Source organism: Tamandua tetradactyla, chromosome 3, assembly GCF_023851605.1.
Source record: "Tamandua tetradactyla isolate mTamTet1 chromosome 3, mTamTet1.pri, whole genome shotgun sequence".
NCBI lineage: Eukaryota > Metazoa > Chordata > Mammalia > Pilosa > Myrmecophagidae > Tamandua > Tamandua tetradactyla.
Window position 1 is genome coordinate 42,408,195 of NC_135329.1, and position 27,646 is coordinate 42,435,840.

General features: G+C 37.2%; 1 protein-coding gene and 1 long non-coding RNA gene across 7 annotated transcripts in view; one reads left to right on the forward strand and one right to left on the reverse strand.

The window, feature by feature from the left end:
* Nucleotides 1–5,423, reverse strand: part of FBXO25 (F-box protein 25) — an 80,150-nt gene extending 74,727 nt beyond the window's left edge. For 2 of the 6 annotated variants that reach the window (XM_077153030.1, XM_077153027.1), the window contains exon 1: nt 193–305. Coding sequence is in view for 3 of the 6 variants with exons in the window: in XM_077153023.1 (XP_077009138.1) it covers nt 193–326 (134 nt within the window). In the remaining 3 variants the exon portion in view is untranslated. Of the gene's footprint in view, nt 1–192; nt 334–5,292 lie in introns of those variants that run through there. The other 4 variants (XM_077153023.1, XM_077153025.1, XM_077153024.1 and 1 more) reach the window with 4 other exon arrangements.
* A 79-nt stretch (nt 5,424–5,502) lies between these two features.
* On the forward strand, nt 5,503–21,152 carry LOC143676043 (uncharacterized). Its single transcript, XR_013171779.1, has 3 exons — nt 5,503–5,720; nt 5,816–5,867; nt 21,011–21,152. It is a non-coding gene; the product is annotated as an uncharacterized LOC143676043 (long non-coding RNA).
* The last annotated feature ends 6,494 nt before the right edge of the window (nt 21,153–27,646 follow it).

Genomic DNA, 27,646 nt, shown 5'->3' on the forward strand with positions numbered 1-27,646 from the left:
AAGCGGCATCTATGTGTGGATACTAATCTACTAGGCTTAATTTCTGGCGAAATCACTTGTTTCTTCACACCAGCCTAGTGTGTGAGCAATTCTCAGAACTACAAGTTATGAAGTGTTGCAATAACTTGTAAAATAGATGAGACCATATATGTTAAGCTAATAAATGAATGGATATGCTTAGCTATAACTTACATGTTGTGGTTGATGTTACACTGATTGTTCTCTCTTTCAAGTTCCTGACTACAAGACTCACATCTTTTCCAGCCATCTTCTGTTTTAATCCAACTCCATCCAGGAGATCGCCAGTCCTGACCCAAAAATGGCATTGTTCTATAACAAAACAGGTAATTTATGTTAAAAATGTATGTATAGTTCACAGAAGTTTCTTTTCATTTGGCAGATTTATTTATTAATTTTAAAGAATAACATTCCTACTTAATATTTAAATGTCTGCACACTGGTTTCAAAATAGGGAAAATAATATAGCATCTTGGTTGTACTAAATAATAGGGTAAGTATAGGTGGATTTACTAGTCCAGTACTGTACATGTCATGAAAGTTTACCAGAAGTGACATTTAAGTTTATACCTGAAGAACAAGTAGGAGTCAGGGGGTGGTGAGGAATAGGAGTTATTATTTCATACCATAAACTCTCTGCCAGATATTAGAGGCAGCAGAATGTGAAATGTATTTATGATCAGCAACTATAAGTAGTTCAATTTGGTTAAAGTTTAGAATATAAGAAAGGGAGTAGGGAGTGGCTAGAATGCAGAAGTAATTAAAGGCCAAATCAAGTCAAACAGGTGACTTTATTCTGAGGGCAATGAGGGGCCAATAAAGGTCTTTAAGCAGGTAGGTAATCTGATTAGATTTGAGCTATGCAAAGAACTCTCGGTTACACTGTGGAGAATGAGCAGGTGGTGGGGGGGGGAGCACCAGGAGCAAAGAGTTAGGATTGGAGCCTATTGAATATTGGCTTTAAAAAGGTGAGAGTACGGTGGGCAATAGGATTGAAAGAAAAACAGAGATTTTAGAAATATGGAGGAGGTAGACTCAAATAGCACTTGAAGACTGATTGTGTGAGGGAGAAATCAATGAAAATACTCAGATTTTGATTTCTGGCACCTGGCTCTGAGAGAAAGACTACAGAAGGAACAAGAAGTGTTTTTCCTAGGGAAGGGAGGTAAAAGAGATGTTGATTTCAGTTTTGAACATGCCTATTATGTTTGATATGCCTCTGAAACAAACAAGAAATAACTAATAAACTGTGGTGACAGGCACTACACTGGGCTCCAGATCTAAAAATTATGACTTAAAATAAATTTACCTTCACAAAGCTTACAACTTTATGGAGTAGCAGGACCTCAAATACTATTGTCCCCACTGCCTGGAACTCTCTTCCTCTTGTTCAGAGGTTCTCAACCCATGCTGTGCATTAACATAGCAGTCTGGGAAGTTTTATAAAAAATACAAATACTTGGGCCGGCAATGGTGGCTCAGTGGCAGAGTTCTCACCTGCCGTGCCAGAGACCCAGGTTCAATCCCCGGTGCCTGACTGTGCCAAAAACAAACAAACAAAAAAGATACTTAGCCCCATACCAGACCAAATAAATCTGAATATTTAGGGATGGGAACCAAGTGTAAGTCTTTTTTTTTTTTAAGCTCCACAGATGATTCCTATGCATAACGAGGGCTAAGAACTGTCTTCCTTGTTCTTATTGTTGATTCAAAATGTCACCTCCCTAGAAAGGCCTTCACTGACTATCCTGTTCAAAAAACTCCCTTCCTCTGCCTCTATGCCCACAAGTATCAGTCTCTCTGCTGTTATCTTATTATTTTATAGTAGTAAGTGCTATGGGAAATTCTCAGTTAAGTTTACTATTTCCCTCCAAGAGAATACAATGTCCTGTTCAATTTTGTATGCCAATTACCTCAAACAATATCAGGCACACAACAGGTGCTTAATAAATATGTATTGAATGAATGAGTATAAGGATCCTTCACCCAGAAAAGAGAGTTGGACCAGAGAGAAAGATATAAAAATCATTAACAGTTAAATAATAATGGAAGCCATGGGCTTGATAGCACAGACAGAGAGAATGTAGAGTGGGAAAAGAAGCCAAGGAAAAGACTCGAAGAAACAACAATATTTAAGGACAAGAAGATGAAGATAAGTCAAGAAAGGAAACTGAACAGGATCAGCCAAAGTGGTGGTGAAGGGAAGTAGGAAACCAAGAGAAGAATGTATTTTAAGAAACAAATGATCAACAGAGAGGAATTGTTATTAAAAAGTCAAATATGATATGAATAGAAAAGTATACATTCAATTTTTGCTAAAGAAACAGAACTGGTGATGCAAGCAAAAACAGCTTCAGTGGAGTAACACGATATTTTAATCTTGTGTCCAAAGTTGGCCTGGAACATGTCATTAATATGGAATATTTACTTTTTAGAGAGTACAGGAATGATGAAAATGTTCAAATATTATTTACCAACAATATTTAGTCTAACAAAAAGCAGGCTATTAAGTAGGCTTTTAAATTGCCTTACAAGAACAAAAAATGTTTAGGAAGGAAATTATATAAACTTCCACAAAAGTAATCTTCCTTTACATCAAAATGATCTCAAAGCCTTGCCAAACTGATTTATAATCAGAATACACCCTTCTCAGTCATATATTGCTTAAAAATATACGTAAAAAAAAATTCCTTTAGAATATATGTAAAAAAATTCCTTAAATCTCAGCACAGTTATAATAAGCTCTTCAAAACAACTGATCATCCTAAAACATAAAATTCACCACCCACATTCAGTCAATCCACAGAATTATCTAAGGTTATCTCCAATAGTATGAATTGGATTTTCTAATTCTCATGAAGGTTCAGTTATAAACCAAAGAAGATTCCTAGAAAAGAAGGTAATAACAATTATGTAGCAGATGATGTTTAAATGGCAACTTTAGTCTCACAAAGCACATGCAAGAGAGAAATAGCTGTAAGGGTTATCTCTGACAATGCAAAAATATTTCTCCATCTCATATGAAACTGCGGCTTCGGAATTCTGTGTTAAAAAAATCAAGTGGCAACCCTGAAAAATACTGCTGACAAATCAAATACAGGATTACTTCAATGACAAACACTGGAGCATCTACTAAATGTTATTATTATGCTATGTGTCCCTACCCTCAAGGGTATACAAAATAGATGAGGAACTATAAAAGCAACAGCAGCTAAACAAACAAACAAAAAACCCCAAACCATACATACACATATATAACAACATAAAATATAATTGCTGTATTGTAATGTTAAGACTGAATGAGTGGTAAAGAGAATAACTCAAAGAAATTTAGAGTAAAAAGGAAATAATCTGGGAAGGCTCTGAAGAGAAATTAGGACAGTAAGGTTGGCCTTAAAGCATGATTAGATCTAAAGTGAATGAAAAGACAAGGAAAAAATACTAATCACAAAGGAATACTGAGTGAAAAAGTATGAAGCTGGCAATACCCTGAGAAAACACAGCAGAATAGGTTGGTTGAAATGGAGAAATCTTAGTGGAGGATTCTTAGGCAAGTTGGAAAGGTGACTAGAAGCTAGAAGGTATTTGAATTTTATTCTCTAAGAAATTAAAAAAATTTTGAGTAATATATTGACATAAGTAGGGTGCTGTTCCCCTCTACCCCATTTTCTTCATTAGAGAAGTTTTTACAATTACTTAACACTCTATGAAAAGAAATGCCATAAAATTACAGGTTTAAAAATTATTTTTACCTATAACATATCACCAGATATGATCTAAAGTAATGATCACTCAATATAAAAGCACTAAGACAAGGAAAACATGACAAGAACCATAACTCTAATAAATTTTAAAAGGCTACGTGTGTTTTGCTACTTGTTTTTAAGGTGGATGGAAAGGAAATGGAGTAGCCAGTACTTACAGAAGTTACTAAATTGGTCTTAAAAACAATAGCTGTAAGTGTAGAGCATGAGTGATACATAATATAAATTTAAAAAAATAAGTTATGATGGAAAGTTATAACAAGACAGTTTCATATTCAAATGGAAAGGTTGGCAAATGTTTGTAATTTCCCCTTTATTTCTTATTTTTCATTATAAATTTTGAGAAAATAATGTTCATGATTCTGGGATAATAAAGAATGACTGGTCCTCAATTTGAGAAACATTTACTTTTTCTTTATTGCTTTCTTTTCTTTACAATACTTCCAAGTAATTTAGGTCAAACAGTTTAGGAACAACCATGAATACAGTGTATACATACGGAAGAATTTGGTCCAGAAAAAATAGTCCCTTACAGAGGTATCAAGAAATGGCAAATTAAGGGCTGAAAGTTGGAAATAGGATTTATTGTAAGAAGACCTGAGAGATAATCACAGATGCTTTATGGAAATGGAGAACATGTAAAGGAGAGGGGGAAAAATGGAACGTGAAAGAGTAAGAGAACGTGACTATTCTGACAAGGGCTGGATGGTAAGGATTTGGAAGAGCCAAAAAAAAAAAGGAGTTTTAAAAGGGAAGGAAATGGTTGTCTAGAGCTGGGTTTTCAAAATGAGTTTCAATAGGCCCAAGGGTAGAGATGGAATCTAACTGGACGAAAGGCCAAAACTGGGCTTGATGTTAGGGGAAAGATGCTGTCAGCTCAGCTGCAAGTAAAACAAGCAAAGAAGGCAATTTAAAGGAGAAGACAGCGTTGTAACTGCGGAAATGGAGTAGAGAAATAGGGAAAGGTTAATTTAAAAAAAAAAAGGAGATGAGGGTAAAGTAGACGGGAAAAGAGCCAGGGGTAGTAACGAGTCAGGTGTCCACCCGCCGAAGAGAGCGCGAGGAAAGGGCGAAGGGTGGGCGGAGGACGAAAAGGAGACGACAGAGATGGTAGGGCACGGCTGGCGAGAAGGTCCTGGTAGGCGACCGGGTGGAGGAAAGGGAGGAAACGCCCCGGAGACTGCCCAAAGGGAGCCACACTGTAGTGGCAAATACAAAGATGGAAGCGCGGGTGGGGAGAATCGGGAGGAAAATGGCCCCGGAGGGGTGGAGGTGGGGTCCCGGAAAAGTCGACAGAGGATGGAGGTGCAAGGCAGGGAGCCCAGGATCGGCAGTGGGGACCGGGAGTGGATGGACAGAGATCTCCCCGGCAGGAGAGGGGGAGCCGGGAGCGGCTGAGCACGCGCAGGAGATGCGGTTACTGGCGGACGGAGAGGCCGTACAACGGGAGTCTGACCAGAGGTTCCGGAGGCCCAGCGCTCTCCAGCAGGGAAACAGCCACAGTCCCTACCTGACAGGAGGCCACCGCGACGCGGGATTATTGCCGGAAGTCACCAGCTCCCACCCTGGGAGCGCCAAGAGGGAAATCCCCGCCCCCGCGCCACGCTGATTGGCCGGCTCGACCTCCGCGTGGTTGTGTTGCTACCCGGGCAGAGGAATACAACCGGCTCGCTCCTTCTGTCAAGGAGGCCGGCCGTCCCGTGGTACGCATGCCCGGTGGGCGCCGCTTCGCCTCTGCTCTGCGCATGCCTTGTCGGCGCTTAGTGGAGGAAAAGAGGGTGTAGGCAGCCTTTGGGATCAATGGAGGTGGGAGGTGGAGATGGGCTTAAGGATGGAAATGGAGTGCTACTTGGAGAGTTGGGCCTTGTCCCACAGTAGGATATGTGGCCAAGCCGCGAATTCATACCCAGAACAGTCCCTATCACGCAATTCCAAGAGGTCAGGTTCATCGTTAACAGATTTCGTTAATTTATCAGTATTTAGAGATGAACCAAAATAGAAGCCTTTTCATTTATCCTTTTTTATTTTATCAGTTTATCTGAGGGAAGTCATGAATTCTGATCCTCAAATCTGAAACTGCTGGTGGTATGCTGTATTTCTTGCTTTTACATTAATTATTGTTCTGGGAATCTTAATGCGTAATAACACCATTTACTATCTTTATGAAACTATATTGGCTCAAGATCCTTTAAGGCCATCTCAACACCCTTCCTCTTCCTATCTCTAGAATTTAAAGAAATACTGTGTCAGTAGTGTATATTGATAGAAGAAATCTTTGAAGAGCATTTTGCTGGTGGTTGTCCCTCAACGTTCCAACCGTTGGAAGCCAAAATTTCACATCTAGGAATTTATGGTTTGAAATTAATTTAATTTTGTGCACGAACGCACAAAAATAGAATACAAGGATGTCCATAGTAACATTTTCATGATAGTCAAAACTTGGAAATAAAACAAGTCTGTCAACAAGGAAATGATTAAATTCTAGTGTATGTTAAAATATAGTATATTCCATACAGTCGAATACCACATGAAAAAGAATGAGGTATATATGTATGTACTAACATGAAAGGACGTACTGGATATATTGGGAGGAAAATAAAGTTGTAGAACATTATGCACAGTACAATCCTGCTTCTGTAAAAAAAAAAGATAGCCACAATCAATGTGTTTGTAAATTCTTAGGAAATGTGTAATAATATAACTTCTTTACTTGTTCTTTAATGTGGTTTTGAGTCTTCATTGTTCAAACTTGTCTCTGTTATTTGAATGTTTTACAAGTGATGTATTATTTTTATTTTTATTTATTTATTTTGAGGTGTGATGTATTATTTTGAATAACCAGAATTAAAAGATTGAAATAAGAATTGCATATTCTTTCTTCTCCAAAAACATGGATAGAATTAAGTTCAAGTGGTGGCATCTGGAAAGAGAAGAAGCTGGAAAAGCATGTTGATTGCATTCAACCAGGATGAGTAAATGAGGTAGTGGGATTTGAAATACAGCCAGTGCTCTGTTGTTCAAACCTTAGGCAATTGTGCTGGTTTGAAAGGATGTATGTCCCTTAGAAAAGCCATGTTTTAATCAAAATCCCATTTTGTAAAGGCAGAATAATCTCTATTCAATACTGTGTGTTTGAAACTGAAACTGGAATCAGATCATCTCCCTGGAGATGTGATTTAATCAAGAGTGGTTGTTAAACTGGATTAGGTGATTACATGTCTCCACCCATTTGGGTGAGTCTCGATAAATTTCTGAAGTCTTATAAAAGAGTAAACATTTTGGAGAATGAAAGAGATTCAGAGAGAGCAGAGCAGAGTGACATAGCCACAGGAAGCAGAATTCCACGAGCCAGCAACCTTTGGAGATGAAGAAGGAAAATGCCTCCCAGGGAGCTTCATGAAACAGGAAGCCAGGAGAAGAAGCTAGCAGATGACGCGTGTTCCCCATGTGCCCTTTCAGATAAGAGAGGAACACTGACTGTGTTCACCATGTGCCTTTCCAGATGAGAGGGAAACTGACAGTGCTCACCGTGTGCCTTTCCACTTGAGAGAGAAACCCTGAACTTCATCGGCCTTCTTGAGCCAAGGTATCTTTCCCTGGATGCATTAGATTGGGCATTTCTGTAGACTTGTTTTAATTGGGATGTTTTCTCAGCCTTAGAACTGTAAACTAGCAATTTACTAAATTCCCATTTTTAAAAGCCATTCTGTTTCTGGTATATTGCATTCCAGCAGCTAGCAAACTAGAACAGCAATTTTTAAAAAAATTTGCAGAAATTATCATGTGGTCTAGAGGCAGCAGAATAAGTGAGAATACTTATCCCTGTTAGGTGAGAATACTTATCCCATATTACAGGTAATGAAATTGAAGCTCAAAAGGGTCAGGATTAAAATCCTGCATTTCTCACTTTCATCCCTGTTTTCTTTTCTGCTACTACATTCGGTGAATTTTAATTCATGTTTGAGGAACTCTGATATCAAGAGCCATGGCTAGCAGCCAACCCCAGACAGTTTCTGAGCAACAGAGAATATTTTACTGAAGATTTTTTTAGGGATATAGGACAAAGAAACAGACCTGCAAGAGGTAAGGGGAGATTAACACCAGTGCAGGGTTTTTAGCAAAATTTCTCATTCATAAATGGACTAGAATGTCTAACTTTAGAGAAATAAAAATTAAAATAACCAGTGCCTAACATGGTATCAGGTATGTTGTAGACATAAAATAGGTTAGTAGATACAAAAAAGTTTATGTTGTATAAATGAATATTTATAGAGCTTTTTTACCTTTCTAAAACATTTCACATAGATTACGGATCTTATTTTTCTGCCTCTGAAAGTAATGTATCTCTTCCCCCCACCTCCGCACCCCGTTTCTGGCTGCTTTTCTAAATGAATTTATATTTGTAGATATGAACCTGCTTCAGTGCTTCCTGAATCTGTGGCTTAAGATCTTTTATCAGTTTTAGAAAATTATCAGCTGTTATCTCTTCAATTATTGGTTTTTTTGTTTGTTTGTTTCTTTCTCTCTCTTTTCGTTCTGGTACTCCAATTACACTTATATTAGACCTCTTCACCGCATCTGCTATGTCTCTTATGCATTTATTTCTGCTCTCATCTTTGTTATTTGTTTCTTTTCTGCTTGCTTTGAATTTAGATTGCTGTTCTTTTTCTAGCTCCTGCAGGTGACCAGTTAGGTCTTTGACTTTAGCTTTTTCTTCTATTTTAATGTAAGCATTAAGGGCTGTCAACTTCTCTCTCAGTACTGCCTTTGCTGCATCCCGTGAGTTTTCATATGTTGTGTTTTCATTTTCATTCATCTCAAGATATTTACTGACTTCTCTTGTAATTTCTTCTTTGACCCACTGATTGGTTAAGAATGTGTTGTTTAAATTCCATATTGTTTTGGTTCAAAGCCGTTCTATATGTCAGAAAAGGCCATGTTCTTTTCATCCATTCCTATGGGTGTAACCTGTTGTGGGTGGAACCTTTTGATTAGGTTGTTTCAATTGAGATGTAACCACCCAATTCAAGGTGGGTCTTAATCCTTTACTAGAATCCTTTATGAGATTAAAAGCAGAAACAGATACAGAAAAACCCAGAAAAGCAAGCAAGGACTCACAGAAGTTGAAAGAGCCAGAACCTGAAGACGGTGAAACCTAGGAGTGAAGGCACAGCAGATACTGGACATGTGCTGGTATCCCATGTAACTGGTAATTTAGATGCCTTTCTTCAGAGTCCAGGTATCACCCTGTTGATGCCTTAATTGGAACATTTTTAAGGCTTTACAATTGTAAGTTGTAAGTTAATAAATCCCCATTGTAAAAGCCAACCTACATCTCAAATATTGTATTCTGGCGGCTTTAGCAAACCGAACCACATACATTTGTGAATTTCCAGTTCTCAGCCTGTTATTGATTTCAAACTTCATTCCCTTATACTCAGAGAAAGTGTTTTGTATAATTTCAATCTTTCTAAATTTATTGAGACTCATTTTGTGACCTGACATTTGATCTATCTGGAGAACAATCCATGTATGCTTAAGGAGAAGGTATATCTTGCTGTTTTGGTATGTAATGTTCTATTAGGTCTAGTTCATTTATCATATTATTCAAATTCCTGTTTTCTTATTGATTTTCTTTCTTATAGATCTCCTGTCTATCGATAAAAGTGGTATACTAAAAGTCTCCAACTGTTATTGTAGAGGTGTCTGTTTCTCACTTCAGTTTTTCCAGTGTTGTCTCATGTGATTTGGGGCACTGTGATTAAGTGCATAAATATTTAAGATTGTTATTTCTTCTTGGTGAATTGACCCTTTTATTAATCTATAGTGTCCGTTTTTGTCTCTGATTGTTTCTAGTTTGCTAGCTACTGAAATGTGATATACCAGAAACAGAATGGCTTTCAAAAGGAGGAATTTATTAAGTTGCAAGTTTACAGTTCTAAGGCCATGAAAATGTCCCAGTTACAGCAAGTCTATAAAAATGTCCAAATTAAGGCATCTAAGGAAAGATACCTTGGTTCAAGAAGACTGATGAAGTTCAGGGTTTCTCTCTCAACTGGGAAGGGATATGGTTAACATGGCAATATCTGCTAGCTTTCTCTTCAAGTTTCCTGTTTAAAGAAGCTGCCCCAGGCGCGTTTTCCTTCTTCATCTCCAAAGGACTCTGGCTATGTGTTCTCTTGTGGTTCTGAAGCTTTCTCCAAAATGTTTCCTCTTTAACAGGATTCCAGTAAAGTAATCTGTGAGATGAATACCATTTGTGCCAGTTTGAAATTGTTGTGTAGCCCAGAAAAATCATGTTCTTTACTCCTGATTCAATATTGTTAGGTGGGATCTTTTTTGATTAAGTTGTTTCCATTGAGATGTGACCCACTCAATATGGGTGGGATTTTTTAATTAGGTGGTTTCCATGGAGATATGTCTCCACCCATTCAAGATGGGGACACTTACTGGAGTCCTTTAAGAGGGAACATTTTGGAAAAAGCTTCAGAGCCAACACAGAGAGGGATGTTTGGAGATGCAGAAAAAAAACACCCCTGGAGAAGCTCTCTGAAAACCAGAAGCCAAAGGACCAGCAGACAGCAGCCATGCCTTCCCAGCTGAAAGAGGTGTTCAGACATATCAGCCTTTCTTGAGTCAAAGCATCTTTCCCTGAATGCCTTAGTTTGAACATTTTTATGGCCTTAGAGTTGTTAACTTGCAACTAAATAAATTTCCATTTCTAGTATATTATATTCCAACAGCACTGGCAAACTAAAATACCATTGATACCTCTATTTTACTAGTGATGAAACTGAAGCATAGAGTGGTTGAGGACTTACCCAATTCACACACCTTGTCCATGGCAATTTCTGGATTCAGACCCCAGAATTTTGGCTAGAGAGTCTGGGCTCTTACCCACTGTTTTCTTTACTCTGCTACCTAATAAGGCAACTTGCTCTACCCCTCTCTTTCCCTAACTTCCTCACTCTTATTTTTTACTAATTAAGAAAAAAACCTCAATGCTTAAGCTCTATTCTCCAGGTAATTTTTAGCCTTCTAGAAAGATCTGAAAAATAGCCAAAATTGTTTATAAATAGAAAGTACTTGAGCCTTAAAGCTAAATATAAAGGATACCTTTAATTGAAAAAAAAATGTTTTTGAGTCTAATGTCTCCTGGTTCAATCACTGCCACTATATGTATCTTATTGATGGATTAATTAGATGCATAGGAGTTTGACAGCAAACCTAAACTATGTCCCCAAAACCCAGATTATTTCCAGAGCAATTTGAGGTTGGAAAATTTAACACATTGGTGTTAGTAGATTGGAGCATCTGACTGCCATTCAGATGGATCATCAGGACCCAGATACACTCAAGTAACCCATAGTCAAAGGCCTTCCACTTCCTGTAGTATGAACATCAGAGGAATCCAGAAGTCAATCCAGCCTCGGTTTCTCAGAAAAGAAAATCAGATATTTGGAGCTCAGGAGCAACTTGACATGCTATTGCTGGCTTGATGATGGAAGGGAATATGTAGAAAGAGCTGGAGAGCACCCACTGAGAGATAAAAGTAATACCCCCTATCAGCAACCAGTAAGAAATGGGTACCTCAGTCCTAGGGATGAAAGGAAGTGAACTCTGTCAACAAGAAACTTGCAAGTGGATTCATCCTCAGAGCTTCCAAGATGAGAACTCAGCCTGGGAAGCATTTTGGTTTTAACTTTACAGAATCCTGAGAAGACCCAGGTAATCCATGCAGACTCCTGACCCAAAGAAAAGTGAGATAATAAATGTGTGTTACTTAGTACCATTAAGTTTATGGTAATTTGTTGCACAGCAATAGAAATCTAACATGTCTTTTTAGCTTCCTAAAAACTAGAACTGTCTCACTGCCTTTTATTTTTAAGTTTCACGATTCTGATATTTTTAAAGATTGCAATCCAGAATTCTTCTAGAATGCCCACAAAATGTGGCTTTGTCTAATTGTTTTCTCATGATTAGAGTCACAGCAAACATTGCTGTGACTATATGATTGTCCTGATCTCTAACAACATTTTACCCAACGGTTTAGCATCTTTTGATGATCCTTGACTAAATTGTCACATTCGTGATTGCAAAACAGTGACTTTCCTATTCTATAATCGCTTCTAAATTTATTATCTGGCATATTTTCTGTACAGAAGCAACTTCTCTTTCCTTACTCATTTTTATTTTGTTAATTTCTTTTTGAATATTACTCTGGACTCTGGAGTTTTTTTTTTTTATTCACGGTTGTGATGTATTACCAACAACAACAATATTATTTTTCATGCTTTGTCCCAGACCTAGCCAATAAGGGCCTTCCTTAGGGCATGTCTTCATCAGTCTTTGAATACTGAACTTACTTTCTGGTACAAGATGTTTCAGGCTTGCTTTGCTTCGGATTTGGAATTAGCCACTTCTTCAAGAATCCCTGGCTTTTTTTTAAGTGGGAAATTTATCTAGAACACATGTTTTGAGTGTTTGGTGTCCCTATTTCTACTGGAATGTCATTGCTTCTTGGTTCTTTCAATACTCAGAGAGGATAACAAAATATTTTTAGGGCAGACAATGGTGGCTTGGTAGCAGAATTCTTGCCTGCCATGCCAGGGACCCAGGTTCAATTCCCGGAGCCTGCCCATGTAAAAATATGTATATATTTTTAATGCAGGTTCATATTAACAACTTTAATTTAAATCCAATACCACACCTTTCTTTCTCACCTCCCATGTTATATTTGCATCTTCTTTCTCTCTGTGTTAGAATTCAGATTTCCGCTAGCTTTGTTTTATTTAGTCACTTCTAATATCACAAGTAACAAATGCTATCTAAATAAAGTTTAAGATTTCTTTGTACTTCTTTTGGTCCTTAGGAAATATGCCCCACTACATGTGTACAATTATAATTCTGTCTTCTAGAGTTACTTGAATTATATTTTTTCTGTGAAGTTAATTGGATAAACAAGCGAACAAGCAAACATGCAAATAAATGTTCTGTATTGTTTGGGTTACATGAATGTATGTGTCAAAATGTACTAAAAATTCCCATTAAGATCTAAACATTTCACTCTATGTAAATTATTCCTATATAAATCAATATACATTTTTCTCCTTTGGAGGAATGCTTTTCTATTTGGCATTTTCCTAGTCACGTTTTATGTATTAAATAAAAATTCAAAGTTAACCAGCAAATCTATAATTAATGTTTATCCTGCACCAGCATCGTATTCAAAGGTGCGGAAACTGTCTAAAAGAAAACCTTCCTTGACCCCCAGGAGTTTGCACTCTTTGATTCAAGAGCCAGGAAACAGATTTACGAATTGTTAAAGAGCAATAGAAGATTTAAATAACAATTCAGAAGAGCTCAACTAAATGCCAAATCAATTGCAAAAATTGTAATAATTTTTATAGAAAGTCATTGATCCAGAGAATCACTTTATGTTTAGGGTAATCATAAGAAGATATTAAAATTCATTTTGGGAGCTAAGAGATTAAAAGCATAGTTTCATAATTTACTGTGGCATCTAATAGAACAGATATTTTTGACTATTTCTTAGAGCTACACTCACTTTAATCTAATAATAGATAGCAGGTATTCCGTAAGAATGGGAGCTCTAAGAGAGCTAAGGTATTCTTGAAAATTCCTTCCACAACTACAAGGGAGCATCTTCATGGGGTTCGGGTTCCAACTTGTACTGGTTTATGAATTCTTAGCCTGTTCAAATTACCTTATTCTTTAAGAGTCAGATAAATTCCCACTTTTTTATATAATTATAACAACAACGTTGATAATAAGAATATAAAATTTTGCATTGTATTTAAGTATATTTGTCATGGCCTTCCACAGAGCAGAACAAATAGGATATGCATAAATATGCAACAGAATGTGCATATACATGATTTTTAAATAAGGAATTGGCTCACGCGATTGTGGGGGCTGGCAAATTCACATTCCATATGGAGAGTCAGACTAGAAATTCTAGGAGAAGTGATCTTGAAATCTGTAGTCCAAGTTTGAAGGGAAGTCCAGGAAGAACGTGCAGTCTTGAGGCAGAATTCCTTCTAAGGCCTCACAAGAATCACCTCTAATGTCCATATTTCTACCAACAGTTCCTTCAAAATAATCTAGGCTTTTATTATTAAGCATCTCAAAATTCTTCCAGTGTCTACTCATTACCCAATTCCAAAGCCACTTCCATATTTCTGTTATTTGTTACAGCAGCATCCCGCTTATGGGTCCCCAAACCATCTTAGTTTGCCAGACAAACTATAACAAATACGACTGACTGGTTGCATTGAATAACAGGAATTTATTGTCTAAAAGATATGGGATGTTTTGGGTTTTCTCTTTTTTCCTGGAGGAATGAAAATATTCTAAAATTGACCATGGTGACGAGTGCACAGCTATATGATAATATTGTGAGCCACTGATTATGCACTGTGATGGATTGTATGGTCTTTGAATATATCTCAATAAAATTGCATTAAAAAATAAAAAAGAGAACATGTCTTATTGGGGTATATAATTCAATTGAGCACAGCTATGTCAAGCTATGAGAAGGAGGAGAAGAATTTATCTTTGATTCCTCTCTTAACCTCACTCCCCTACCATCAATCCATCAGTGATTCTGGGTGACTGTATGTCTAAAGCATCTTCCAAACCCTTAAATTTCCTTTGGCTTCACTACTTTTGGAAGCTAGAAATCCAAAATCGACGTATAAGCAGAATCATGTATTCTCCAAAATCTGCAGCATTCTAGTGGTGGCAAGCTCTGCCTCTATCACTTAGCTGTTTCTCTCCCATTTGTCTCCTAATGACTGTGTCCAAATTTCCTCTGCCCACTTTAATCCAATTTGGCCTCATCTTACAAATAACATCTTCAAAGATCCTATCTGCAAATGGGGATAGGGCTTAAACATGACTTTGTTGAGGGCGTGATTCAGTTCATAACAGGAGCTTATATTTACTCAGTGCTCACTGCATGTCAGGCACCATGCTAAATGCTCTGCTTCATTTACACACAACATAACCTTATATTTCTCAGATGAGGCCGTGGAGGCTCAGAGAAGCTAAATAACTTTGCCTAAAACCACAGAGGTAGGTGATATTGGGTTCAGGGTTCGCCCCTGTCCCATCTGACCCAGACTCTGCCCACGTAAGCCCTGCTCTTCTGCTGTCCCTGCCTAGCTTTGCACAGTCCAGGCCTATTTTGAGTGTTCTCTTTCTCTCAACCTCCAGTGCATTTACTGTCCTTACCGTTCATTAGAAAATTGTAGTATCTAGTAACTTCTTTTAGTCATCCGAATCTCAGCCCAAACTTGCTCTCTACTTTCTTTTTAAAATTTTCTATTAGCTCCCAATAAAGGCTGAAATCTCCTTAAATGCAGAAGCTAAGTATTCTTTTTGGAGCCCAGAAAGTGTAAATCTCTAACTGGTAGAAAAGGCAGAGAGAGATAGAGGTGCAACAGACTGGCTGCCTATCCTAGCTGAAAAACATATCTAAATCACACAGTGTTTATTGAAACACTGGGAATAAACCCAGCCTCCCAGAGTCACTTCAGATATGGTGTCAATATTAATTTATAATATTTATGATTATTCCCATGGTGGCATTCTAATTTTGCTTCTTTTTTGCTTTATGTGAGATAATATGTAATGAAAAAATTAGCAATGATGGTTATAAGTGAAAGGGATTTTTGCTCAACAGACCAATACCTTCATTATACATAAAGTCCATGCCTTAATGATTGACATGCAGCTAGTACAGTATAGCAGCACTGGATCAAAGCCAAGCCTCCTGACTTCAAATGCAATTTTGTTTTCCTAATGCAACAACCATTGTTCTGTCTCTGTTGCCAAGTGAGTGTTGAATTCCTAGATCATTCTCTCTATGTCCACCAAATGATAGACCAGCAGGCATTGGATTTGGTGATTCTGATATCTGCAGCCTTTTAACATGCAATAGACCCTCTGGGGAACCCAATGGGTTGGCCATTGGGACTATCCTGACTTCCTGTTACCTTAGGTAAATGTGGTTTCTTGCCCTTCTGTCACTCTATCCTACTACCTCACCAAGTGATGAGCAACCATATCCTTCTGGGTGGGAGCACAAATACCCAGAAACTGGAAGATGAATAAGAGTCTTCTAAGGGGAAACTTCTTCAATGGGGAGAGCCCCAGGGAAGCATGAGTAGAGCACAGAGGTTTCTGGGTGGTAGAGGCAGAAGCTAGGAGAAATGCAAATATCTGAATAATGGGGAGTGAGGCTATGCCATTGGTTAGAGATTAAAAGTGGGGTATCTCAGGGAAGTCAGAAGAGAAAGTCTTAGGGTAATGTCAGTGAACGGATAGTTGGAGCAGTGATCACCCCCCCCCCCCGCCCTACATGGAAATGAACCCTAAGGACTGACCACAAATGAATTAAGAGGTGTAATCCTTATAAGAGGACAAAGGCTGTGAGACTTTATTGAGTTCTGAGAAATCATGGCACACAATAGCTAACTGGGATACATGCAATGCAGTGCTGTTAAACTCTTCAGCGGACGATGGGAGAATTTTTCATCGTGTAAATGCTTCCAACATGGCCAATTTCAAGCTACTAATATGATGTCACTGAATGATGAGCTTGGAAGAGGTGCACTTAATCAAGCCAATTCAGTCAGCACACCAAAGTGCCTATCTCCGTTTTTAAGTAAGACTTCATTCTAACACATAGTGCTAAAAGAGTTTCTAAGCATCAAATTGTCCAATGTTAGGAATTTTCTAAGTTTTTGTTAAGGTTACTAGTATAACAGATGAATGCAACATGCCACAAATACTCATTCACTAGGGATATAATAAAGAATCCAATAAATAGAAGGCAGCAAAATTGTGTGTTAGACAGCTTGGGTATTTTTCCAAGCAATTTTGTCAGCAGAAGTTTATTGTTCTTATAACCAAATTAAAAATTTCAAACACAGTGGGAAGACAGTATTTTTAATGGATCTGGGTATTAGTAAACCATTATGGTAATGATTTGGTAATCAATATAATTTTTTTTAAGTTATAATATAATTTTGGAAAACCAATTGTGGTTTGGTTATGAACAATAGAATAATGAAATGATTAATGGGCTGCATTAACCATTTTTGTGGAATCCTGAAAGTTGGGTTTTGAACTCTTTTCAATATTTTATTATTTGGAATAAAGGAGAAGAAATCTAATGTCTTTGAATAAAGGGTAAATATCCAACATTCTCCAATAATTTTTCAGAACAAAAGAATTTAAAGCAAACCAAACTAGCAGGGATCCTCACTAAGTTAGAAAAGAGAATGTAATCGATGAAAACGTCAACACAAACTTCTCATTTTTTGGATAAAAATGCCTAATGCACAGATTTTTTTAATAGATGGAAAGTATAAATCAGAACATGGAGCTTTTGTTCAGATAAAGATCTCAGCTTCATCTGAAGCGGCAAGATGAGAAGACCTGGATTCATGCCATCTGGGGGTTCCTGTCTTTGGAACAAATGAAAGACAACCATGGCCAATGGAATAACTTTCTATAAGGTCCAGAATTCATTTCTGTGTATACCAGGCCCCAAGCTCACAGGACAGCTGAGTTCAATACACCCTGGTTAATAGTAAATGAGGGGGCACTTCCTAGTTTAGTAACAACCTCACCTTTTTCTCCAACTGCAAAACCACAGAGCCCACTTTCTAGATGTCTTGATCTATTTCCGTGGGTAGATAAAGCACAGGTAAACTAAAAAGAGCAACAATTTTGCCCCATTCTTTTCACAAATTCCCTTTGCTTTTACTCCAACATCACACTTGGCTACAATATAAATGACATGAGCCAGTGGTGGGTATAATAATTACTGAAAGCCTAATATTTTAGGACTATGTACAAGAGGATATCATGCAATAGCTTGCAACTTATCAGTTGAGAATATTCTTCCTCAAAGAACTTTTCCGCTGTGTCTCAGTGGAATGAAGTAAAGGAGAGCAAATGGCAAAATTAGGAACATCTTTAGCCAGGGAGCCCAATCCTGGCTGCATATTTTATAGATTTCAGGGAAGAACTTTGAGGCATAACTAAAGTGAGGAGGGGACCTCAGAAACTGATTTACAGCATGAGATTAGAGAAACTAATTAGGCAAAGCTCAGTCAAGTAACTACTAAAGGTATGTGATAATTAACTGCAGTTCTGTGAAGGGTATTATATGCCATTGATGGAAACCATTATTTGCTCAGAGTAATAATAAGACGTAATGATCTGAACTTACTAAAAATTTGGTGAATCTACAGGAAAATCTTTTTGAAAAAGCAAGTCAAGTTGTGATTTCTAAGAGACAATTGTGAAACACCATCGCTTTCAAATATTTTTATATAACTGGGTAGTGATTTCTGTAAACCAATATGTAGAAACAGCCATTTTATTTGTCTCTTTGAGATAAACTGAAAGCAACTGAGTATTTTTCTATTATCAGAGTTCCTTCACAAATGTAAATCCTAAATATTTGTGATGAGTTATGTCTCACTTATTTGTATGAAAACTCTAACATATAGTGATTCATTGCTAAAATGACATATTAATTAGAAATAGATTTTTCTATCACAGAAAACCAAAAATAAGAATAGCTTAAACCAGATAGAAATTTATTTCTCTCATATAAAAGAAGTTCAAAAGATAGAAAGTTCGGAGGACAGCAGTCTAAAAGCATGGAAGCTCCCCAAATTCATTAGGGCCCCAGATATCTGCCATATATGATCCTCATCCTCAAGTTCAACTCGTGCCCAAAATGATTGCTGGAACTCTAGCCATTGTACCAACTTTCTGGGCAGCAGGAAGAAAGAAAAGAAGCCATGCATATTTCCTCATTCTTAAGATTTTCTGAAATGTTCACACTTTACTTCCATTTACATCTGAACCCTGTGCTCACATCTAGTTTCAAAAAGGAGGAGGAAATGAAGATATATAAGCAGAGTCTCAACAGACCCAGGAACACCACTAAGCATTTTTGTTTTAGTTTTCCTTGGCTGCTCAAGCAAATACCATGCAATAGGTTGGCTTAAATAATTGGAATTTATTAGCTCAAGGTTTTGAGGCAAAGAGAAAGTCCAAATCAAGGAGTCGTCAAGGCCAGGCTTTCATCCCGAAGACTGGCATTCTGGAGCTAGCTGCCAATGGTACTTAGTCTTTGGCTCCTCTGTCACATTGGCAATGCACATGGTGGCCGTTCTTGGCCTCTCCCTTCTCTTCAGGGTTCCACTGATTTCAGCTTCTGACTGATTTTTCCCTGTGGCTTTTTCTCCATCTGTCAGTTTCATTCTGCTTCTAAAAGACTCCAGTAATGGTATCTAGATTCATCCTGATTGAGCTGAGTCACACCTTAATGGAAGTAACCTCATTTAAAGGTCCTACTTACAATAGATTCATGCCCACAGAAATGGATTGAGAACATGTTTTCCTGAGACACTAAACCACCACATATATCAACTTATGCATAATGAGAATTCCAGAAAGGGAGAGAAAGAGAAAGGAGCAGAAAGATTATTTGAAGAAACAATGGTTGATGCCTTCTCAAATATTATGGAAAACATTAACTTATACATCCAGGAAGGTCAACACATCCAAGTTTTATCCCCAAGTGGGATAAACTCAAAGAGATCTGAACCAAAATGCGTTATAATCAAATTACCAAAAGAAAAGACAAAGAGAGAATCTTGAAAGCTTCAAAAGAGAAGCAACTCATCATGTACAAGGATCCCCAGTAAGATTAACAACCATTTTCTCATCAGAAACAATAGAGACTAAAAGATAGTGTGATATATTCGAATTGCTATATCTGGTAGAATTATCCTTCAAAACTGAAAGAGAATTTAGATATTTCCAGATAAATAAAAATTCCAGAGAGAATTTAACACTAGTAAACATGCCCTATTACATATATTGAAGGAGTCTTTCAGGCTGAAAAGAAAGGATAATAGACAGTAAGTTGAATCCACAGGAAGAAATAAAAAGCATATAATAAAAGTAACCATAGGTAAGCATAAAAGAAAATGTGAGTGTATTTTTTTCATATAGCTCTTTTTTTTTCTGGTTCTCAAATGACAAGAGAGACTCTGTCCAAGCACATGATTAGATGCATTTCTCTGATACAAGTATAATAATAATAATAATAATAATAATAATGTTTATTGAATGCTTGCTATTTTCTCAGAGCTATCTAAAGCTACTCACATACAATGTTAATTAATGAATGGAGGGTTCCCTCTGGATGTGTAGAAATGAGTTCAGCTGCCCAGTTACTAATAATTCAGATTCTTGCTTTAATCTGTCACCCTCTTTGGCAAATTAAACCATATTAATTCATGTTCAGGGAACCTTCTGTTTAAGGAAAACAAGCACACACAATTGATTCTGTTCAGCAAACTAATGTTGGAATCCACTTGTGTGTAAATCTATTCTCTAAACATCTAGGAAAGAACCATGCAGAGCAATAGTAAAATAATCTAAGGCTTTCTAAAATCCACCTTAAAAGAAGATGAGTAAAAAATAAAATATGAATGTTCCAACATAAATTTAATAGAATTATCAGTGTATCTATCTGTGTGATATTTTTTTTGCACAGGCAGGCACCAGGAATCGAACCCGGGTCTCCGGCATGGCAGGCAAGAACTCTGCCTGCTGAGCCACTGTGGCCTGCCCTCGGTGTGATTTTCAAATGCAGACAAATTTAGAAACTGAAGTTACTTTTTTCTCAAATTAAATTATAGATAGATGTTTTATAGTACATCAGGCATGGGTTTCAACATTGTCCCATCCCATCTGAGTACTAGTGCTGAGGCCTTACTTCTAAATCATCTTTACTCACCAGGTTGTCAAATGTCCCCTGCTCTTTTGTTGGGAGGGGGCTTTACGTGCGTCCTAGCCCGTGGTAAATGGAATGTGCCATGTATAACTGGTTGGAACATGCTGAAGTCTTAGGCACAGGCAAATATCTTTCTGCTATTATCCATGGGTAACATGTAGGCAGCTATTGACGGAAACTCCACACAGCTCGTAGAAAGGAGAGGTGGCTACTCTGCCAGAGTGACTTGGCCAAGCTACTCAAATTTTGTAGCAAAGTCTGAAGACATTAACTTACTTTCTGTTGTTGATTCCACTTTCTCATGTTGACCTGTTCCCTGTGTGAGAAGCAAATGAAATCGAACATTTACCCTTTTCCCCTCTTTTCATTCCAGCTTGAAAAACCCTTCTTTTCAAGGCAATGTGGATGTTTATCCAGCTAGTGCAAAGTCATGTACAAGAAAGTAGATAAAAGAAAATCAAGAAGATTAATATTTCAAGACATTATCTTGTACTACCCAAAGAAAAATTGTCCTGATAGAAAATACTGCTAGCATTATGAACCATACAGCCTCAGAGGGCCATGGAAAATGGCATGTGTTTAAAGAAAAAAAAATTGAGAAGAAAATAAATAACACACATTGTACAGATGTTTCTTCTTTGACTGAAGGACAATTGTGCTGTCTACAATACCTGTTAGACCTATCAAACTTTAAAAGGGCATTTACAAGAAGAAAATACAGATACACTGTGATTATTGCTATTACTTGTGAAGTGCCCTCTTGCTTTACCTTTTATTATACTGGGATGGAAAGAAACTTGCCCAGCAGATAGTGTTTATGCAGTATCTTGCAAAAGCTATACCTTCTGAATGAAAAAATTGATATGAGAATAGGTATTTCTCAATTTGAAGGCCTCTTAATTTGTATAGGACATTTGTATATGAATAACTTCCTCAACTAATCAAGTCTTTACTCAAACATTACCTTTTCATTAGATCTACTCTTACTATTGCTATTAAAAGTGCACCCTCCCCTTAACTCATTAGTCTTCCCACACTGGTCTGTTTTTCTGCTTTTAGCACAATATTATTCTGCTTATTTATTATTCTATCTCTACTTCCAGGACATAAGCTTCACTAAGGTAGAAATTTTGTCTATTTTGTTCACTAATGTCTCCCAAGCTCCTGGTATATAGTAGAAATTTAGCAAACACTTAACTGACATAAATGAATGAGTGAACAAATAAATGGAGCCTATTTCTCATTTAATCAATGTTATCTAAATATATAGTTATTGCTCTAAGCCAGAAGATTCTATTGAGCTCGTATTATAAATGAAAGAGTACATGAGTAAGGTTAGTAAATGGAGATATTTTCAAGTCTGTTGTTAATTTACTTGGTAATGTTTGACATGCTCCTGACTTTTTCTCTTATATAACTATAGAATATTAAGATATTCGTCTGCTCCCATAGCCTATACTTTGTCTGAAGCGTTCCCTAATTAGCTGAAATGTCCAGAGGGGAGAGGATGAGATACAAGAGAAACATGATCATGAACGATAAGAGGTGGCAAAACATCAAAAGAAGAGGAGAAGGAAAAGAACATAATGAAAAGGATGAGAAGGAAGACATACCCCATAGCTTGAAAAAAAATAGATGACTCAGCTCAATGATAAAAATACATTTATGTCAGCTTGCAGTTGATTAAATAGATTTTGATGAGCTCCCAGGAAGTGTATATATATATATATCATATGATTTTTATGATGGAGGAGGCCAAGAACCAGACTATAATAAAAAGTGAAGAATGCCTTTCTAAAATTTTTCCTTAAAAAGTAGACAGATTTCTCAGTTGGTTTCTTATGCTAATTAGTGTATTATTAAAATTTCAATCTCTATTATTTATTAATGAAACAGCATAGCAAGTGACACATACTAGATGCTTAATAAATAATTTGTAATGAATAATGAATGAAAACAGAAGAAAATGGAAAATGTCAAGAAGCATAGGGAAAAAACATTTAAAAAATCATCCCCAAATCTATCAGAGATACATACTGTTCTCTGTAAATACAGCCCCATTATTAAGCTTCAGATAATTATGAAGGAAATGATCATCTGAGAAAGTGGGAAGCCATCTGTTGCACAAATCCAGGCATTGAGGCACATACAGGATAACTGGGCATGTATCTCAGGCTGGAAACTTGATTGAGTTATCTCCATAGAGATATGACTCAATCAATTGTGGGTATTAAACTTGTTTAGATGGAGACATGTCTCCACCCATTCTACGTGAGTATTGATCAGTTTAATGGAATTCTATAAAAGAGGAGACATTTTGGAGAGAGTGCCTTTTGAGAATGAGGAGAGAGCCCCAGAACCACGACAGAATGAGGAGACAATCACAGAGCGCACTGGCCAGTGACCTTTGGAGATGAAGAAGGAGAAAGCTGCCGGGGAGCTTTATGAAGCAAGAGGCCTGGAGAGAAAGCTAGTAGACATCACCATGTTCGCCATGTGCTTTCCCAGTTGAGAGAGAAACACTGAATGTCATCGGCTTTCTGGAACCAAGGTATCTTTCCCTGGATACCTTAGATTGGACACTTCTATAGACTTGTTTTAATTTGGACAATTTCACAGCTTAGAACTGTAAACTAGCAACTTATTAAATTCCCCCTTTTAAAAGCTGTTCCGTTTCTGGTATATTGCATTCCAGCAGCTACCAAACTAGAATAGTGTGTTATAAAAGGTACTCCCAGAGGTAGAATCAGAGGCTTAGAATACAGAATATAAGGGACTTAGAGATAGCTAGAAGCTAGAGAGGGTGAATGGTTAATTAACGAGGTTGAACTCAAATGTAAGGGAATAGATAGAAGTGAAGGCAGTTCTCTAGTGGGTCTATAAGTAATATTACCATATTGAAGGTGAACATGATTGAAAGGGGTTGTATAGACCTATGTCTCCCATTGATTAACACTAGAAATATAAATACGTTCTTGCAAGAACTGCTTTACAGGTATGATTCATGTACAAAGAGTGTTTAAGCACAGGGTACAGGGGAAAACTGCTATTGCATGCTATGGGCTATGTTCAAAAGGAAAACATCAGCTGTACCACAGCAGCAGCAGAGGTAAATAATGGGGGGAGAGACAGGAGTTAAGAGGAGGTTTAGATTTCCTATTTGGCGAGGGTGTGTTCATTGGTTTTTTTTCTCTTGGGAACAATGAAATTATCTAAAATTGAGAGTGTTGATGGACTGTGGACTTTGGGCATTATACATGATGCCTAATCAATGCAGGTGGCAAAAGTATGCACTGACTGAGAAGTAGAATGGCAAACGATGGTATACATGTGATCAAATATTTTGTGCCGCCACAAAAAGGAATGAAGTTGTGAGCAACGATGTGAATGTACCTGTGGGGCATTTGGTGAGGCAAAATAAGCCAGAAATGAAAGAACAATTATTATATTGTCTCCTTCAGAAAATACTTATAAGAAAATAGAGTCCTAGATTGTAAGCTTTTATAGCAGACACATTTAGTCTGGAGTGATAGTTACTATTTTTGGATTTTGAGAGGACGTTTTATATATTTATAACTCATATTTAGAAAGAAAAATGAAGCCAATCAGGCCGGAATTAAGGTAATTCAGGACACAGGGGTAAGAAGACATTGTCTATGTTTTTGAACTGTACCTGCTCTTTGAGACCAAAGGAAGAAAGGTTTATTTTGTCCAGAACCTAAATTTTCTGTAGCACATAATCTAACTCAACCTATCTGGATAGTGCATTTGAACAATTGAAACGTAGGTAGCCTAGAATAAGAATGAGGGCCTTTAATCCTGTATGGCTTAATGTAATGCCTGGATACATTCTAGAATATAGTAAGCAGATAATAAAAAAGTATTGGCAAAGTCCCCTGATGGATGGGAGAAAAAACATGTACCATTAAACTTTAGCACTGGGGAAACCCCTGATACCGTGTCAAACATTAGGGACACCCAAACCATTAGGTCAAGCCCTTGATCTTGAGGCTTATTCATGTGAAGCTTATGTATATGGCAGGGAAGCTTAGCCTACCTATAGGTATACCTAAGAGTTAGTTCTGGAGGACCTCTTTTGTTGCTCAGATGTGGCCTTACTCTCTCTAAGCCCAACTCTGCAAGTGAAATCATTGCCCTCCCCATTACACTGGACATGACATCCAGGGATGAAAATCTCCCTGGCAGCATGGGAGATGACTCCCAGGGATGAGTCCAGCCCTAGTATTGTGGGATCAACAATTCCATCCTGACCAAAAAGGGAGAAAGAAGTGTAGCTGGAAAAGTATCTGCTGAGAGATACTGCTGAAAGAATTCAAATAAAGTTGAGAAGCTACTCTGGAGGTCGTTTTTACACAAAGTTCAGTTGGACATCACTATACTAAATAACTTACCAAACCCCAACCAAAACCATTCCAGCCAATCTTAAAGAACACCTAAGGCAATATATAAGATTCTACAAAGGTTCCATGCCCCACGGTAACTTTCCAGAAACCTACAACCTCCAGATGAATTCCTGGACCACATAAGTCCTGAAACCTAGAGGGTCTAGCCTTTCCAGAGCATCAGCTAGTTCCATCTCTCTGCCCCATATTATTGACAGCCCTTTCCAACATGAAAAAGTTAGAATGGCCATAGCCCAACTATCCCTAAAGAGCAGGACAGAAAGATCAAAGGTGATGGCGGAGTTATACAGAGAAGTTAAGGTTTAACAAATGAATATGATTACTGAATCATTTAAGTGATATTTCTTTTAGTGTCCAATATCTTAGAGCAGCTAGAAGGAAAAAAACTAAAATTGTGGAATTGTAACCCATACCAAATTCTGAAATCTGTTCTACAACTAATTGTTGTGCTGTGCTTTGAAATTTATTGCTTTTTTGTATATATATTATTTTTCACAAAAAGAAAAAAAGTCAATTGTGATGATAAAAAAATATTTATTCCTTCTAGCTTCCTATGTTCTGGAGCAGCTAGAAGGAAAAATCTGAGAGGATGGTATGGTAGTCCATGACAAACTCTGGGATCTATCCTGTAATTACCTGTTGAAGAGTGCTTTTGCTTTGAAAACTATCACTTTCTTCTTTATTTGCTTTGTATGTATGTTATATCATACAATAAAAAAAAGTAAAAAAAAAGAAAAAAGATATTACAGAGATTCTAAAGCTTAAAAATGTTTTGGTCCAGATAAATGGTTTCACATGTGCCAGCCTACATGCTTGATAATTATCTGAAGAGCTTGTTAAAAATGCAGAATCTTAGGTCCTATCCCCAAGAGATTTTGTTCAATTTAATTGCAGTAAAACTTGTATACGCCTTCAATTAAAATTCTTTCTATTTGCTTGTGGTGGTGAGCCAGGTTTGGGAACTCTTGCTTAAGATTATGGGTTTTCTTATATTTTCAGGCCCTCAAACCCTTTGTTCCAATGACAGGACTTTCAATCAATATGTAAAACAAAAGAAAACACAGTTACATTTGAATCAGAGAAAACTGGGTAAAGATATATGGACTTACGCTTTCCACAATTTCCATATTAGTAATAAAGGGGCCTTCACAGCTCATAACTTAAAAATCATCTTGGTAAAATGGTGACTCCTGTAGGTGACATCTCTCAAGGCCTGCCCCAGGCCCACCGTGGTATAGATCCATATTTACACTCTGACAGACTTTTCAAAGAGAGGATCAAATTGAATTCATGTTCTTGACTTTCCACGGAGGACACAGCAGAGAGTTTGTCAAGTAGTAATTATGTCATAAACATTCATGGAGCAAATGAAGTATAAGAGGAGCAAAGCCATACGCTCATGTTCCCTGAGTTCTGGAACTTGGCCCAAGGTGGGTGCCAAAATTTGTACACAAAAAGCATAAATCAAAATGCTAATGACTCTACCACATAAACAACCTGTGTGCATGGAAAACATTTGCTTGACATTCTATGAACAATGTTTGTTTCCTAAAGCAAACAGTGCTTTTATAGCAAATGGCAAAAAATAAATAATGACCATAATTTCTGAGACAAAAACTAAATATTAATTGTTCCTGTATGCTTGACTTATGGTCAGTTTCCAAGCGTACTTTTCATGATGGCAACAGAAAAATTGGCAAAAGTATTTGACTGTATTTTTTGGATGCAAAAGTGCAGAAATAATAATTTAAAAGGAGCACTCTATGGCAGAGCTATGCCAAATGTGTGAGACAAAACAGAATTTTCCCTGGTCTTCCAACTTTCTGGGGGTCCTAATTGTTATAACATGTGGCTATGTCCTTTCTTCTATCATGTAGTCTTTTCCCAAGGGGAAGTGAAGGAGAGCTCAATGAAACTTTACATCTTAATACCACCCAGATTAAGATACAGAACACCAAAAGTGTATTTGAAGAAGTACACAACATATTTATTATAAGAAATGGAATGGAAAGAGTTCTGTTGTACATACTTGATCCATATCTACCTTTCCAAGTTTATAAGTCAGGGTCTCAATAGGAAACTGATGGAACATTTAAATTTGGAACTGTTTGCAAAGGTATGGGCAGGGTTTACAGAAACTTCAAAGGATAGGATAGTACTCAGGGGCTGGTATTAGGGAGAGATGAATTCTGTGTTGGCACTAGGTAATCAGAAATAATTCAAGGAGATACCTACATGGGGTACGGGAAGGTCTGAATTATGATACCCTGGTTGTAAAAGGGAAGACTTACCAGTAATCCAAGAAGATAATTTTATGGATCTTATGGAAACATGGCCACATTCTCTTATTGATCATGTGTCAAGATAAGAGTTTGCTTCTAGGTTCTTTGCATGTGAACTTTGTCTTTTTTGGGGGGCTCTCTTGAGGGTGATTTGTTAAATGTATAACTAAACAATTTAATTTAGAGTTTAGAAACATTTGAGACCTCATGGAGAAATGTAGTTCTCCATGAAGTTCAGTTATATCTTAGTTGTCAAACTGTGTCTCTCACCAGCAAATTTTGTCATGAAAATCAGTTCACAAA